The sequence below is a fragment of the Hyla sarda genome, chromosome 1, assembly GCF_029499605.1.
Source record: "Hyla sarda isolate aHylSar1 chromosome 1, aHylSar1.hap1, whole genome shotgun sequence".
Lineage (NCBI taxonomy): Eukaryota > Metazoa > Chordata > Amphibia > Anura > Hylidae > Hyla > Hyla sarda.
In genome coordinates, this window is record NC_079189.1 from 91,555,802 (window position 1) to 91,574,536 (window position 18,735).

Consider the following 18,735-nt stretch of genomic DNA (forward strand, 5'->3'; position numbering starts at 1 on the left):
AGCATAGCCAGCATGTTAGCAGCTAGACATCATGAAGTCCATATGAAGTTAATCACCAGACCTGAGGCTAGGCTGGGCTGACTATAAATAGACACACCCAAAAGGCTATTGGCTAACAGAGGTTGAAGCTGAAAAAGCCAGAGACATTAAAGGAGTACTCTAGTGCAGAGTATTCCTGCTCCGTCCTCCCCGGGCTGCAAAATAAATGAAAATGAACCATGACTCACCTCCCTGGGTTCCCGCGGAGCACCACTACAGCTGATCGATCCTCCGGTCCATCTCCTTCATACTTCCGGGTGTAACGAAGCGTCACATGGTGCTCAGCCTATTATGGGCCGAGGCTGAACATCGGGGCGGCCGGCGATAGGCTGAGCGCCATGTGATGCTTCGTTACACCGGGAAGTATGAAGGAGATGGACCGGAGGACCGATCAGCTGTAGCGGCTCTCCGCGGGAACCCAGGGAGGTGAGTGATGGTTCATTTTCATTTATTTTGCTGCCCGGGCAGGATGGAGCTGGAATACGCTGCATTAGAGTACTCCTTTAACTCTTCCCTGACCAGGAAACATAAACTGTTCACACACAGCAAAACCAATAGGCTGTGTGTGAACACAGACCAATACAGATATGACATATTCAAGCTGTCCTGCAGGCTCAGGGAGCATCACTGTCAGCACAAACTATCCATCGACATTTAAATGAAATGAAACGCTATGGAGGAGACCCAGGAGTACCCCACTGCTGACACAGAGACGTAAAAAAAGCAAGACTACATTTTGCCAAAATGAACTTGAGTAAACCAAAATCCTTCTGGGAAAATGTCTTGTGGACAAATGAGACCAAGATAGAGCTTTTTGGTAACTTACACCATTCTATTTACCGGATACGGAATGAGGCCTACAAAGAAAAGAACACAGTACCTACAGTGAAATATGGTGGAGGTTCAATGATGTTTTGGGGTTGTTTTGCTGCCTCTGGTACTGGGTACCTTGAATGTGTGCAAGGCATCATGAAATCTGAGGATTACCAATGGATTTCGGGTCACACTCTACAGCCCAGTGTCAGAAATCTGGGTTGCTTCCGAGATCTTGGGTCTTCCAGCAGGACAATGACCCAAAACATACATCAAAAAGCCCCCAGAAATGGATGGCAACAAAGTGCTAGAGAGTTCTGAAGTGGCAGCAATGAGTCCAGATCTAAATCCCATTGAACACCTGTGGAGAGATCTTAAAATTGCAGTTGGGAAAAGGCGCCTTCCAATAAGAGAGACCTGGAGCAGTTTGCAAAGGAAGAGTGGTGCAACATTCCGGCTGAGAGGTGTAAGAAGCTTATTGATGGTTATAGGAAGCCACTGATTTCAGTTATTTTTTCCAAAGGGTGTGCAACCAAATATTAAGTTAAGGGTGCCAATAATTTTGTCCAGACCATTTTTGGAGTTTGGTGGGACATTATGTCCAATTTGCTTTTTTCCCCTCCTTTTTTTTGGTTTAGTTCCAATACACACAAAGGGAATAAACATGTGTATAGCAAAACATGTGTTACTGCACTCCTTTTCTGTGAGAAATACTTCATTTTCTTGAAACATTTCAGGGATGCCAACATTTAGGACCATGACTGTATGTGTGATATCTCACCAGTATATTATCACTGTGTTCAGTGATTTTGGTATTCCTGTAGTATTTTTTGGTTGTTCGCCATATAATGTGTAAAATAATACTTCCATATGGTTGTGTTATCAATTCATGGTATTATGGTGTTTTTTTAGTCATGGTATGGGGGTGTAATCCAGTTATAGTATAGTGGTATTATGTTATAGTGGTATTATTCATTTACCATATTGCAGTATTATTTAATCACTGTATTGTGGTAGTATGTAGTCACATTATTATACTTTGGTGATAGGGCTAATCTATGTAGACAGATTGCAGATTCTGGTAGAGCACAGTATCTATAGTGTTTCCCAACAGAGCACATCAATCTTAGGTTATACAGTCCACATCAGTGATCTCCATGACCTGGCAGGATGCTAGTAGGCAGCAATGCAAGTAAATGTCACCGAGCTGGAATTATCTCTATCATTGTTAATCTTCTATTATTGGCCAGTTGTCATTAGGATTGCTTCAAAATATGAATCATGACAATGGTTGGTGAGTGTAAATGGGTTTTAGTCAGGACTGGTGCAAGGAGTTTTGCTGCCCCGTTGACCCCGCCCTTTGACACACCCCACTTTACTACTGGGGGACACACTGTAACAAACCCCTCCCAATGTAATCTCCTTACTACTGGGGTGACACACTGTAACAAACCCTCTCCTCATGTGATTAGCTTACTATTGGGATGACACACTGTAACAAACCCCTCCCCATGTAATCTCCTTACAACTGGGGTGACACACTGTAAGAAACCCCTCTCCTCATGTAATCTCCTTACAACTGGGGTGACACACTGTAAGAAACCCCTCTCCTCATGTAATCTCCTTACTACTGGGGTGACACACTGTAAGAAACCCCTCTCCTCATGTAATCTCCTTACTACTGGGGTGACACACTGTAACAAACCTCCTCCTCATGTAATCTTACTATGACTTCCTCCACAGCATCACCAAAGGTCCTTCAGCAACCATCTCTGCTATCCTTCATGGTAAAGCCCCCGCCCCTAACATGTAACAGGTCACATGATGGTGACATCATCAAAGGTCCTTTACCATCAGCATCTAGTCAGCCCTGTGAGGTGTTTTTTTGTGCCCCCGTAGATCCATGCGTCCGCTCCTCCCCCAGCTCTCCGAACATTTCCAAAGCTAGAGCTGGGGGAGGGCAGAGCAAGGGGAGGGAGGAGGTTCACGCCCCCTCCCTCATCTCCCCTCCCTGAGATCGACTGGACGCAGATCTCTACGGAACGCCCCCTCCCTGAGGACATAGATCTCCACGGCAGGTCCCCTCCCTCATCTCCCCTCCCTGAGGACATAGATCACCACGGCAGGTCCCTCCCTCATCTCTCCTCCATGAGGACGTAAATCTCCACGGCAGGTTCCCTCCCTCATCTCCCCTCCCTGAGGACATAGATAACCACGGCAGGTCCCTCCCTCATCTCTCCTCCATGAGGACGTAAATCTCCACGGCAGGTCCCCTCCCTCATCTCCCCGAGCTGAGGACATAGATCTCCACGGCAGGTCCCTCCCTCATCTCCCCGAGCTGAGGACATAGATCTCCACGGCAGGTCCCCTCCCTCATCTCCCCGAGCTGAGGACGTAGAGCAGTGCTCCCAATGAGCTCTATGTGTAAAGGGGGACATACTGCACGGGCTAAAGGGGGACATACTGTTCAGGCTAAATGTCCCCCTTTAGCCTGTGCAATATGTCCCCCTTTACACATAGAGCTCATTGGGAGCACTGCTCTATGTCCTCAGGGAGGGGAGATGAGGGAGGGGACCTGCCGTGGAGATTTACGTCCTCAGGGAGGGGAGATGAGGGAGGGGACCTGCGGTGGCGATCTATGTCCTCAGGGAGGGGGTGTGCCGTAGAGATCTGCGTCCAGCCGAGATGAGGGAGGGGGCGTGAACCTCCTCCCTCCCCTTGCTCTGCCCTCCCCCAGTTCTAGCTTTGGAAATGTTCGGAGAGCTTGGGGAGGAGCGGACGCATGGATCTACGGGGGCGCAAAAAAACACCTCACACCGGCAAGGGGAGGAGGTGGAGGGAGGGTTAAGCAGAATTCTAGGGTTGGTCCTACAGGACTGTATAATCGTGGAGGAGTAAGCAGCGGTGACATTACATACATGGTAATAATTACTGTCTATGTGATGTGACAGTGCTGCTTCTGACAACCGGATAAAGGAGCCGACTTCACAAAAAAAAAAAAACTCATGCCACAGGCGGCGCCCTCCTTAAGGGGGCGCTGTAGGCAGCAGCCTATTTTGCCTATGGCAAGAGCTATGCAGAATTCCGCATGGACATTCTGTGGTGCGAACAAAGCTGAGACTGTCTAGTCCAGTGGTCTCCAAACTGGGGACCTTCAGCTGTTGGCTGCTTGGGCATGCTAGGAATTGCAGTTTTGCAACATCTGGAGGTCCAAAGTTTGGAGACCACTGGACTAGTCTAATATTACAGTCTAAGAACTAGTTTAATGTATCTTCTCCATCGTGTAGCAAACCAAGATACATTTTCTAGGCGTATAATGCACTGTTGTATGCAGACTACACTCTGACTGGGAGAATGGATTATTGTTCAGTGTAGCACCGCCATATCATCACTCACTTGTCAGTAAGAGACACTCCATGATTTATAGCTGCCAGACAGAAACCAGGCATGCCTATGAGTAATGGTGCTCCCTGCACTCTACATGGTGTTGTGATATGTATACACTGCTCAAAAAAATAAAGGGAACACTTAAACAATACAAAATAACTCCAAGTCAATGACACTTCTGTGAAATCACACTGTCCACTCAGGAAGCAACACTGATTGACAATCAATTTCACATGCTGTTGTGCAAATGGAACAGACAACAGGTGGAAATTATAGGCAATTAGCAAGACACCCGCAATAAAGGAGTGGTTCTGCAGGTGGTGATCACTTCTCAGTTCATATGCTTCCTGGCTAATGTTTTGGTCACTTTTGAATGCTGGCAGTGTTTTCACTCTAGTGTTATATATATGATACGGAGTATACAACCCACACAAGTGGCTCAGGCAATGCAGCTCATCCAGGATGGCACATCAATGTGAGCTGTGGCAAGAAGGTTTGCTGTGTCTGTCAGTGTAGTGTCCAGAACATGGAGGCGCTAAAAGGAAATAGGCCAGTACATCAGGAGACGTGGAGGAGGCCATAGGAGAGCAACAATCCAGCAGCAGGACCGCTACCTTTGTGCAGGGAGGAGCACTGACAGAGTCCTGCTAAATGACCTCCAGCGGGCCACAAATGTGCATGTGTCAACTCAAACTGTCAGAAACAGACTTCATGAGGGTCTGACATCCACAGGTAGGGGTTGTGCTTACAGCCCAACACCGTGCAGGACGTTTGGCATTTGCCAGATAAAACCAAGATTGGTAAATCCGCCAATGGTGCCCTGTGCTCTTCACAGATGAAAGCAGGTTCACACTGAGCACAAGACATGACAGAGCCTGGAGACGCCGTGGAGAACGTTCTACTGCCTGCAACATCCTCTAGCATGACCGGTTTGGTGGTGGGTCAGTAATTGGGGTGGCATTTCTTTGGGGGGGCCGCACAGCCCTCCATGTGCTTGCCAGAGGTAGCCTGACTTCCATTAGGTACCGAGATGAGATCCTCAGACCCCTTGTGAGACCAAATGCTGTTGCGGTTGAACCTGGGTTCCTCCTAATGCAAGACAATGCTAGACTTTATGTGGCTGGAGTGTCAGCAGTTCCTGCAAGAGGAAGGCATTGATGCTATGGACTGGCCCGCCCATTCCCCAGACCTGAATCTGAATGAGACATCATGTCTCGCTCCATCCACCAACGCCACGTTTCACCACAGACTGTCCAGGAGTTGGCGGATGCTTTAGTCAAGGTCTGGGAGGACATCCCTCAGGAGACCATCCGCCACCTCATCAGGAGCATGCCCAGGCGTAGTAGGGAGGTCACACGGGCATGTGGAGGCCACACACACTACTGAGCCTCATTTTGACTTGTTTTAAGGACATTACATCAAAGTTGGATCAGCCTGTAGTGTGGTTTTCCACTATGATTTTGAGTGTGACTCCATATCCAGACCTCCATGGGTTGATAAATTTGATTTCCATTGATAATTTTTGTGTGATTTTGTTGTCACCACATTCAACTATGTAAAGATGAAAGTATTTCATACGATTAGTTCATTCATTCAGATCTAGGATGTGTTATCTCAGTGTTCCCTTTATTTTTATGAGCAGTGTATTATTAGTTCTCCCTCATCCTCCACTAATAATACCACATGGCTTTTATGCAAGGGATTTTAAAGGGGTACTCCGGCGCTAAGACATCTTATCCCCTATGCAAAGGATAGGGGATAAGATGCCTGATCGCGGGGCCCCCTCTCATAGGCTTGCATTGAGGGGGCCGAGCGTGACGTCACTATGCTCCGTCGTGATCACCAGTAATCGGACCCAGAGCGAGCACGCTCCAGGGGGCTGATTCTAGCGGGGTGCGGCGTGGAAGATCACGGGGGTCCCCTACCTTTGGATAGGGGATAAGGTGTCTTAGCGCCGGAGTACCCCTTTAAAGGTGCGGAGTAAATCCTTGCAAAATGTGCAAATTTGCTCAACAGTTCTAGGATGCGTTATTTTAGTGTTCCCTTTATTTTTTTGAGCAGTGTATACCCACCCTCTCATCTGACAATTTACTGAGAGCACCAACATCACCCCCCACCCCCAACACAGACAGACAATAACTAGTGATCCACAAGTCACATAATCAATCTTCAGCATCAATAGAACCATTCCTTGTTTTTCTCTACTAAAATAATAAATGCATAGCGCACACTTGACACATTGCAAGATAATTATTTTCTACATAAGCTATAATGTATGAGTCTCAGACAACATCCCCATCACCCACCTTCTTATTATTAGATTGTGCAGAAAAACAATGCGGAGAATGATCTACAGTGGTCCCTCAACATATGATATTAATTGGTTCCAGGAGAACCATCATATGTTGAAACCATCATATGTCAAATACGTATGTCTATGTAAAAATGGTAATTGGTTCTGGGAACCATTGTATGTTGAATACATATCTCTATGGGAAACTGCTAATTGGTTCTGGGATGACCATTGTATGTGGAGTGTATGGGGAGTGTTTAACAAACCAGGGTGCCTCCAGCTGTTGCACAACTACAACTCCCAGCATGAATGTACAGCCATTGACTGTCTGGGCATGCTGGGAGTTATAGTTTTGCAACAGCTGGAGGCACACTGATAGGGAAACATTGATGTATGGGGTGTATAGTGTGTATATGTATTGTATGTGATGTGTGACATCGCATACAGTACTGTACAGTTCTTTAAATACCTTCAGGGGGGGACAGAATGTCCTCCATTACCATCCTTCCGACTACAGCTCTATAGGAAAGGAAGGGGAGCAGCTCATTGGATGCCTGCAGCAAGATGCTGCAGGCTATTGGCTATGGCTGCTCTGGGGGGGGGCGGGGCTTACAAGGAGCTCACAGTGGAAGCCTGTATGAGTTAGCAGGACAGCATGTGAGTAACAGGAGGCAGAACGGGGCACATTTGCTGAAGTTGTCAGCGCTGTCAGATAGCTGTTTGTACTATGGCCCCGACACACAGCAGCATCATATGTCGAGGCTGCCTTCAACATACGATGGGCTCTGAGAGGCCATCATATGTTGAAATAATCATATGTCGGTGCCATCATAAGTCGAGGGATCACTGTATTCAGAATCATCCCAGATGAGTGCAGAACGCCTATCTGAATGGGCTGATCTGTAGAATATTATATGTAATACGTGGTCGCAGTAAGACTATGTTCACACCTCATAATGTCCGCGCAGAAAATCACTGTGCAGACATTGCGCTATCTGCGGGCACCGGCATAACATGCCGGCGCTAGGACCGCACAGGACATCTATGCATTCTGTGCGAAGTCCACGGAAAGAAAAGACAGGTTCATTCTTTCCACGGACACCTAAATCGAAATTTCCGTGCCAGAAACATTAAATTTAGAGGTTTTCACATGGAAATTCCAACGTGTGAACATAGCCTCAACCTTTCCCAATAACATTTGGTTGGAGCATACATTTTCTTTCATGCCCTGTTTACACTTGCCAATATCTGCACCAACACCTACCATGTGCCACTCTCCTTTTTCTTATCTTTCTCTTTTTCCCCACATGCCTGATTTTACTTTAGTAAGTATAGCCAGTTACAAAGGGGATGTACCACATACATATTGGGGGAGATTTATCAAAACCTGTGCAAAGGAAAAGTTGCCCAGTTGCCCATAGCAACCAATCAGATTGCTTCTTTCATTTTGCAGAGGCCTTATTAAAAATGAAAGAAGCGATCTGATTGGTTGCTATGGGCAACTGTGCATTTTTTCCTCTGGACAGATTTTGATAAATCTCCCCCATTGTCTTCTGATTATAACCAGATGCTGATACATATTATTTAATTCTAATCTGTATTTATTTTCTAACTGTAGTATTTTTTTTTTTTGCGCACATGATTATGGCGGTGCCTATATACAGTGGGGGAAAAAAGTATTTAGTCAGCCACCAATTGTTCAAGTTCTCCCACTTAATAAGATGAGAGGGGCCTGTAATTTTCATCATACCTCAACCTCAATATACCTCAACTATGAGAGACATAATGAGAAAAAAATACATAAAATCACATTGTTTCATTATTAAAGAATTTATTTGCAAATTATGGTGGAAAAGAAGTATTTGGTCACCTACAAACAAGTAAGATTTCTGACGCTCACAGACCTGTAACTTCTTCTTTAACCCCTTAAGGACGCAGCCCATTTTGGCCTTAAGGACTCAGACAATTTTATTTTTAAGTTTTCGTTTTTTCCTCCTCACCTTCAAAAAATCATAACTCTTTTATATTTTCATCCACAGACTATTATGAGAGCTTGTTTTTTGCGCGACCAGTTGTCCGTTGTAATGCCATCACTCACTTTACCATAAAATGTATGGCGCAACCACAAAAATACTATTTGTGTGATGAAATTAAAAAGAAAACTGCAATTTTCCAAATTTTTGAAGGTTTCGTTTTCACGCTGTACAATTTACGGTAAAAATGACATATGTTCTTCATTCTTTAGGTCAATACAATTAACCCCTTAACGACGCAGGACGTATATTTACGTCCTGCGCCGGCTCCCGCGATATGAAGCGGGATTGCGACGCGATCCCGCATCATATCGCGTCGGTCCCGGCGCTCATCAACGGCCGGGACCCGCGGCTAATACCACACATCGACGATCGCGGCGATGTGTGGTATTAACCCTTTAGAAGCGGCGGTCAAAGCTGACCGCCGCTTCTAAAGCGAAACTGAAAGTGACCCGGCTGCTCAGTCGGGCTGTTCGGGACCGCCGCGGTGAAATCGCGGCGTCCCGAACAGCTGACCGGACACCGGGAGGGCCCTTACCTACCTCCTCGGTGTCCGATCGGCGAATGACTGCTCCGTGCCTGAGATCCAGGCAGGAGCAGTCAAGCGCCGATAACACTGATCACAGGCGTGTTAATACACGACAGTGATCATCATGAGAGATCAGTGTGTGCAGTGTTATAGGTCCCTATGGGACCTATAACACTGCAAAATAAATGTAAAAAAAAAAGTGTTAATAAAGGTCATTTAACCCCTTCCCTAATAAAAGTTTGAATCACCCCCCTTTTCCCATAAAAAAAATAAAACAGTGTAAAAAAAAATAAAAATAAACATATGTGGTATCGCCGCGTGCGTAAATGTCCGAACTATAAAAATATATCATTAATTAAACCGCACGGTCAATGGCGTACGCGCAAAAAAATTCCAAAGTCCAAAAAAGCGTATTTTGGTCACTTTTTATACCATTAAAAAATGAATAAAAGTGATCAAAAAGTCCGATCAAAACAAAAATCATACCGATAAAAACTTCAGATCACGGCACAAAAAAATGAGTCCTCATACCGCCCTGTACGTGGAAAAATAAAAAAGTTATAGGGGTCAGAAGATGACATTTTTAAACGTATAAATTTTCCTGCATGTAGTTATGATTTTCCAGAAGTGCGACAAAATCAAACCTATATAAGTAGGGTATCATTTTAACTGTATGGACCTACAGAATAATGATAAGGCATAATTTTTACCAAAATATGCACTGCGTAGAAATGGAAGCCCCCAAAAGTTACAAAATGGCGTTTTTTTTTCGATTTTGTCGCACAATGATTTTTTTTTCCGTTTCGCCGTGCATTTTTGGGTAAAATGACTAATGTCACTGCAAAGTAGAATTGGCGACGCAAAAAATAAGCCATAATATGGATTTTTAGGTGGAAAATTGAAAGGGTTATGATTTTTAAAAAGGTAAGGAGGAAAAAACAAAAGTGCAAAAACTGAAAAACCCTGAGTCCTTAAGAGGGTTAAAATGATATCCATGATAACATACTTTTCTATTACTGTTGCGCTTAAAAAAAAAAAATCGCTTACTTTTTTTTTACCAAATTAGTACTTTTAAAATCCCCCTATTTTGAAGACATATAACTTTTTAATTTTTCCGTATAAGCGGCGGTATGAGGGCTCATTTTTTGGGCCATGATCTAACTATCTGTTATTAATACCATATTTGCTTCTATAAAACAAATACATTTTTTATGAAAAAAAAATTTGGAATAAAATTTTATAAAAAAGCAGCTCACCGTTCACAGTATGGTATAATTAACATTTTATTTTAATAGTTCGGATATTTACAAACGCGGCGATACCAAATATGTATATAAAGTATTTATATATATATATATATATATATATATATATATATTATTATTTTTCATTTATTTATTTTTACACTTTTTGGGGGTAAAATGGGAAAAACTGACGTTGTACCTTTTTATTGGGGGATGGGATTTTTCAAAAATTTTTTTTTTTTTTACACTTTAATAGTCCCCATAGGGGACTATTTATAGCAATCATTTGATTGCTAATACTGTTCAGTGCTATGCATAGGACATAACACTGATCAGTATTATCGGTCATCTTCTCGATCGCAGACCAGAGCAGAAAACTCGTGGAAGGCAGCAAAGGCAGGTGAGGGGACCTCCGACTGCCATGCTGGATGATCAGATTAATGTACAGGACTAGACGCGTTTCAGGGTTCTCAGATACGACCCTTTCCTCAGTAGTCAGCTGACTACTGAGGAAAGGGTCGTATCTGAGAACCCTGAAACGCGTCTAGTCCTGTACATTAATCTTGTTCACTGGCATTTATGCTCTTCATGAACTTAAGCTATTGCTCACGGAGCAAGTTCATCACATTGTGGATCTCCTACGCATTAGTCGATCTAGACTAGTGTCCGGTCCTGATTTTACCTGGCCAGCTCCGGCTCAAGCTGACGTCACACGCCATCTACACGAGGAAAGTTCCATCTACCCAGCGTGTAGTCTCCGGCTTCCAAGTCCAGCGGTGAGGAGATCGATATCATCAGCGCCTGCCAGCGCTTGGTCTCCTGACAAATCTACCATCGGCGCTTGCCAGCGCACGGTCTCCCGGCGATTCCACCATCGGCGCCTGCCAGTGCCACCAGCCTGGGACGACCACCACCGCATAACACCTGGATCTTGAGAGTCAAAGCCACAGCACCATCCAAGACCGCTGACTGTGATATCTAGGCACGGGAGCTGACAGAGCCACATCATCCAGGACCGGTAACAGAGTATCCACTTTGATTTATAATTGCCACACAAAAGGACATTTATACTGCATCTTCACAATACCGTAAAGACGTTATATGAATTTGTCTACATAGAGCTATCTTATATGCCAGTGATACTTTTTAATATTTTTACATTTTAAGATCGTTTAATCTTGTACATTTATTATATGTGTTTTTCCTCACAAGGGCCCTGTGAGGAGTAATGCACTATACATTTTAAATAAATAACCATTGAATTATTATTGGAGTACGACCCAGTTATCTATTGTCTATTTAATCAATCACACTACCTTGGAAGGTCCGGGCAATATTTTTCTATACATAATTTACAAATCTGTTTAACTTTCTGGAGCCAGTTGATATATAAAAAAAAAAGTATTTTCCTGGAATAACCCTTTAAGTACCAGCTCACCAGGACGTACATTTACATCCGGTGTCGTTAAGGGGTCAAGATTCTCCTCTGTCCTCCACTCGTTACCTGTATTAATGGCACCTGTTTGAACTTGTTAGCAGAATAAAAGACACCTGTCGACAACCTCAAACAGTCACACTCCAAACTCTACTATGGCCAAGACCAAAGGGCTGTCGAAGGACACCAGAAACAAAATTGTAGACCTGCACCAGGCTGGAAGGACAATCTGCTTTAGGCAAGCAGCTTGTTGCAGAAATCAACTGTGGGAGCAATTATTAGAAAATGGAAGACATACAAGACCACTGATAATCTCCCTCGATCTGGGGCTCCACGCAAGATCTCACCCCGTGGTGTCAAAATTATCACAAGAATGGTGAGCAAAAATCCCAGAACCAATGGGGGGACCTAGTGAAGGACCTGCAGAGAGCTGGGACCAAAGTAACAAAGGCTACCATCAGTAACACACTGCGCCGCCAGGGACTCAAATCATGCAGTGCCAGACGTGTTCCCCTGCTTAAGCCAGTACATGTCCAGGCCGTGTGAAGTTAGAGAGCTAGAGAGCATTTGGATGATCCAGAAGAAGATTGGGAGAATGACATATGGTCAGATAAAACTTTTTGGTAACTCGTCATGTTTGGAGAAGAAAGAATGCTGAATTGCATCCAAAGTACACCATATCTATTGTGAAGCATGGGGGTGGAAACATCATGCTTTGGGATTGTTTTCAGCAAAGGAACCAGGACGACTGATCCGTGTAAAGGAAAGAATGAATGGGGCCATGTATCATGAAATTTTGAGTGAAAACCTCCTTCCATCAGCAAGGGCATTGAAGATGAAATGTGGCTGGGTCTTTCAGCATGACAATGATCCCAAACAGACCACCCGGGCAACGAAGAAGTGGCTTCGTAAGAAGCATTTCAAGGTCCTGGAGTGGCCTAGCCAGTCTCCAGATCTCAACTCCATAGAAAACCTTTGAATGGAGTTGAAAGTCTGTGTTGCCCAGCGATAGCACCAAAACATCACTGCTCTAGAGGAGATCTGCATGGAGGAATGGGACAAAATACCAGCAACAGTGTGTGAAAACCTTGTGAAGCCTTACATAAAACGTTTTTACCTCTGTCATTACCAACAAAGGGTATATAAGAAAGTGAACTTTTGTTATTAACCAAATACAAATTTTCCACCATAATTTGTAAATAATTTTTTTTTTAAATCAGACCATGTGATTTTATGGATTTTTTTTCTCATTCTGTCTCACATAGTTGAGGCATACCTATGATGAAAATGACAGGCCTCTCTCATCTTTTTAACTCCTTAACGACGCATGACGTATATCTACGTCCTGCAGCGGCTCCCGTGATAAAACACAGCGTCATATCGGGTCGGTCCCGGTGGCTATCAACGGCCGGGACCCGCGGCTAATACAGGACAGCACTGATCGCTGTGATGCCCTGTATTAACCCTTCAGACGCGGCAATCAAAGTTGACCGCCACATCTGAAGTGAAACTGAAAGTATCCCGGCAGCTCAGTCGGGCTGTTCGGGACCGATCACGGCATCCCGAATAGCTTACAGGACACCGGGAGGATCCCTACCTGCCTCCTCGGTGTCCAATCGGCGAATGACTGCTCCGTGCCTGAGATCCAGGCAGAAGCAGTCAAGTGCCGATCACATTGATCAATGGCATGTTAATACATGCCAGTGATCAGTGTTAAAGATCAGTGTGTGCAGTGTTATAGGTCCCTATGGGAGCTATAATACAGCAAAAAAAAAACAAAAAAAACAAACGTAAATAAAAATAAACATATGTGGTATCGCCGCGTGCGTAAATGTCCGAACAATAAAAATATATAATTAATTAAACTGCAGTCAATGTCGTACGTGTAAAAAAAAAAAAAAAAATAGCGCATTTTTGGTAACTTTTTATACCATTAAAAAATTACCGTATTTATCGGCGTATAACACGCACTTTTTAGGCTAAAATTTTTAGCCTAAAGTCTATGTGTGTGTTATACGCCGATACACCCCCAGGAAAGGCAGGGGGAGAGAGGCCGTCGCTGCCCGCTTCTCTCCCCCTGCCTTTCCTGGGGTCTAGAGCGCTGCTGCCGGCCCTTCTCTCCCCCTGGCTATCGGCGCCGCTGCCCGTTCTGTCCCCCTGACTATCGGTGCCGGCGCCCCATTGCCGGCGCCGATAGCCAGGGGGAGAGAAAGGGCAGCGGCACCCATTGCCGGCGCCGCTGCCCCGTTGCCTCCCCCCATCCCCGGTGGCATAATTACCTGGGTCGGGTCCGCGCTGCTGCAGGCCTCCGGCGTGCGTCCCCGGCGTCGTTGCTATGCGCTGCACGGCGCGGCGCATGACGTCGGTGCGCCGCACCGTGCATAGCAACGACGCAGGGGACGCGTGCCGGAGGCCTGGGGTCTAGAGCCGGCAGCAGGGCTCTAGACCCCAGGAAAGGCAGGGTGAGAGAAGCGGGCAGCGACGGCCTCTCTCCCCCTGCCTTTCCTGGGGGTGTATCGGGGTATACATGCACACACACGCACCCTCATTTTACCATGGATATTTGGGTAAAAAAACTTTTTTTACCCAAATATCCTTGGTAAAATGAGGGTGCGTGTTATAGGCCGGTGCGTGGTATACCCCGATAAATACGGTAATAAAAAGCGATCGAAAAGTCCAATCAAAACAAAAATGGTACTGATCAAAACATCAGATCACAGCGCAAAAAATTAGCCCTCATATCGCCCTGTACGTGGAAAAATAAAAAAGTTATAGGGGACAGAAGATGACAATTTTTAACGTAAATTTTCCTGCATGTAGTTATGATTTTTTCCAGAAGTCCGACAAAATCAAACCTATATAAGTAGGGTATCATTTTAATCGTATGGACCTACAGAATAAAGAGAAGGTGTCATTTTTACCTAGATATGCACTGCGTAGAAACGGAAGCCCCCCAAATTTACAAAATGGTGTTTTTTCTTCAATTTTGTCGCACAATTATTATTTTTTTCTGTTTCGGTAAAATGACTGATGTCATTACAAAGTAGAATTGGTGGCGCAAAAAATAAGCCATCATTTGAATTTTTTGGTGCAAAATTGATAGAGTTATGATTTTTTTAAAGGTAAGGAGGAAAAAAATGAAAGTGCAAAAACGGAAAAACCTCTGGTCCTTAAGGGGTTAAGTGGGAGAACTTGCACAATCGGTGGCTGACTAAATACTTTTTTTTTCTCCACTGTAACCTGAATTGCAGCAGTTCAGAGAAGTGCTTTATGCCTCGTTTATGCACATTTTTTGTGGCTTCTTAAGCTTAAAAAAAAAAATCTTATTTTGGGTTTCATATTTTTACATTTTTATATACTGTAGCATTTTTTCTAAATAGTTTCTTTTTAAATATCTGTCATTTTTTTGGGTTGCCTTTTATTCCGTGGCACGTTTTCCATTTGGCATTGTCATCCCCGCATTGACTTTGTGAGAATATTCTTGAGGTTTCTATTATCTTCTTTGTTTTAGATCCCATTCGCATTCCATTTCCACTGCTGGTAAATATCGGAATACCATTGGTTTTCAAACTAAGATCATGACTTACCTGTAGCATTGCCATAGGCTTCAATGCTTCTCTATTCTTCAATTAAAGGGGTATTCCAAGCAAAACCTTTTTATATTATATTATATATATATATATATATATATATATATATATATATATATATAATCAACTGGCTCCAGAAAGTTAAACAGATTTGTAAATTACTTCTATTAAAAAATCTTAATCCTTCCAATAGTTATTAGCTTCTGAAGTTTTCTGTCTAACTGCTCAATGATGATGTCACGTCCCGGGAGCTGTGCATGATGGGAGAATATCCCCATAGGAACTGCACAGCTCCCGGGATGTGAGTCATCAGAGAGCAGTTAGACAGAAAACAACAACTCAACTTCAGAAGCTAATAACTATTGGAAGGATTAAGATTTTTTAATAAAAAATAATTTACAAATCTGTTTAACTTTCCAGAGCCAGTTGATCTATAAAAAAAAGTTTTGGCCTGGAATACCCCTTTAAAGTGTATGTTGGTATGAAGTAGACCATGTTTGCTCTACTGAAGCCTATGGCTATGATATGGATACACCATCTTAATACCTCCATGATTGTATTTTAATATATAGTGCAGAAAGCAAAAACTTGATATGAATGAGACCCTATAGTTACAATTGAGTTCTGCAGGTAAAGCCGTGCCAACATTTCTATGTACAGTGGTCCCTCAACATACGATGGTAATCCCTTCCAAATGGACCATCGTTTGTTGAAACCATCGTATGTTGAGGGATCCGTGCAATAGAAAGAATAGGACAGTGGTCTACAACCTGCGGACCTCCATATGTTGCAAAACTACAACACCCAGCATGCCCGGACAGCCAACGGCTGTCCGGGCATGCTGGGAGTTGTAGTTTTGCAACATCTGGAGGTCCGCAGGTTGAAGAACACTGGTATTGGAGGTTATACTCATGTGTCCCCGCCGCTCTGGACCGTCGCTGCTCGTCACCGTTGCCCTGGATGTCGCCTTCAATCGCTGTAGCCGCGTCCCCGGGGTGTCCCCGACGCTCCGCCAAGGCCTCTGCTTCCCCGACATCCACGCCCTCCGTTGCCGCCATCACGTCGCTACGCACGCCTCTCCTATTGGATGACTGGACGGCGTGCGCGGCGGCGTGATGACGACGATGGAGAACGGCGACGATGCAGGGGATCCTGAAGAGGAGGGGCCTGAGCCCCGAGGACAGGTAAGTGATCGTCAGCGGACCACATGGGGCACTGTAAACGGCTATCCGGTGGCAGCTGAAGCAGTCTGCGCTGCCGGATAGCCGTTTATGCGATGGCCCCGACATACAAAAGCATTGTATGTTGATGCTGCCTTCAACATGCGATGGCCTCTGAGAGGCCATCGTATGTTGAAATGATCGTATGTTGGGGCCACCGTAGGTCGGGGGGGGGGGGGGGTCACTGTATAGATTTCTATTCATTACTATTCATGCCTAGTATAATGACCAATATTTGCAGACAGCATAGTTATCTCTTCTTTTTTGTTTCCTTTAGGTGTCTCTTTGGTCCCTACTCATCACCTTAGTCCTTCTCTTTATCCTTACTGGTGCAATGCTGGGACCTGAGCTTCTGTCTACAATTCCCCCATCCGTGTATATAGTAGCAGTGATCATGCCTATTATAGGCTATTCAATGGGATACGGACTGGCAACTTTATTTAACCTGCCCCCCAACTGCAGGAGAACCGTGTCTCTGGAAACAGGGTGTCAGAACGTCCAGCTCTGCACAGCTCTCCTGAAGCTCGCCTTCCCAGCACATCTCATAGGAAGCATGTATATGTTCCCACTGCTATACGCACTATTCCAAGCGGCGGAGGCAGGGATATATGTCCTAGTGTATAAACTGTACCGAAAGGAAGTTCTCCACAAGCAGGAACCTATGGACGAAGAGGAGGACACGGATATATCATATAGAAAGCTGAAGGAGGAAGAGATTAATGAGATATCATATGGGGCTGTGACATCAGAAGAACAAAACTCTGTAACCAAGGAGCCTCCATCATAACTGCACTGGGTTAAAGGGGTACTCCCCTGGAAAACACTTTTTTTTTTTGTTTTTTAAATCAACTTGTACCGGAAAGTTAAACAGATTTGTAAATGACTTCTATTAAAAAATCTTAATCCTTTCAGTACTTATGAGCTTCTGAAGTTAAGGTTGTTCTTTTCCGTCTAAGTAATCTCTGATGACACGTGTCTTGGGAACCGCCCAGTTTAGAAGCAAATTCCCATAGCAAACCTCTTCTAAACTGGGCGGATCCCGAGACACGTGTCATCAGAGATTACTTAGACAGAAAAGAACAACCTAAACTTCAGAAGCTCATAAGTACTGAAAGGATTAAGATTTTTTTTATAGAAGTAATTTACAAATCTCTTTAACTTTGTGGAGCCAGTTGATATATAAAAAAAAGTTTTTACCTGGATAACCCCTTTAAAAATCTTAATCCTTCCTGTACTACTTAGCTGCTGTATTGCCCACAGGAAGTTCTTTTCTTTTTGAATTTCCTTTTCTGTCTGACCACAGTGCTTTCTGCTGACACCTCTGTCCATTTTAGGAACTGTCCAGAGCAGGAGAGGTTTGCCATGGGAATTTGCTCCTTCTCTGGACAGTTCCTGATATGGACAGAGGTGTCAGCAGAGAGTACTGTGGTCAGACAGAAAGGAAATTCAAAAAGAAACTTCCTCTGTAGTATACAGCAGCTGATAAATAAAGGAAGGGTTAAGATTTTTAAATAGGAGTAATTTACAAATCTGTTAAACTTTCTGGTACCAGTTGATTTAAAAAAAAAAAAAAAAAAAAAAGTTTTCCAGTGGAGGACCCCTTTAAGGTCACGTTCTGCATGTCTGCAGTCAAGTTTACAGCAAAGTTCATAGTTGCCAAAACATTTGTTGGTAGATACATAAATCTGTAGTAAAATTCCTTTACTATTCCATCCATTGGATCTTATGCCTACCAAACATATTAGGTTTTCTGAATTATCAGAAAGAGAAAAGTATTAAAAAAATTGTTGTATTAGTAGAGAATCATTGGGAAGGAACCTAAAGTTACATATTATACCACAAACTGCACTACTATACTTGGAAAAGCCTTATACTGGCTCTCTCTGCTCACCTTCTGCCAATAGTCTTATACAGCAGATCAGTGCTAAAACAGGCGTCAGATTATCAGATGGACCATTAAAGGGTACCTTTAATGAAAAAAACTTTTTAAATATTATAGATTAATGTATGCAGAATAACTTTCCAATAGCATGTTATTAAAAATTATGCATCTTTCTATTTAATTTTCCACGTTGAAAAAATGAACACTAGGGGTCTCCCTACCAGTCCTTTTTTTTTTTTTTTTTATATAGATTCCAGACTCATCCTGGAG

General features: G+C 43.9%; 1 protein-coding gene across 1 annotated transcript in view; it reads left to right on the plus strand.

Moving 5' to 3' along the window:
* Positions 1-17,438, plus strand: part of SLC10A4 (solute carrier family 10 member 4) — a 41,868-nt gene extending 24,430 nt beyond the window's left edge. Inside the window, exon 3 of the mRNA XM_056557695.1 lies at positions 16,861-17,438. Within this exon, the coding sequence (XP_056413670.1) occupies positions 16,861-17,370 (510 nt within the window). The 3' untranslated portion in view covers positions 17,371-17,438. The remainder of the gene's footprint in view (positions 1-16,860) is intronic.
* The last annotated feature ends 1,297 nt before the right edge of the window (positions 17,439-18,735 follow it).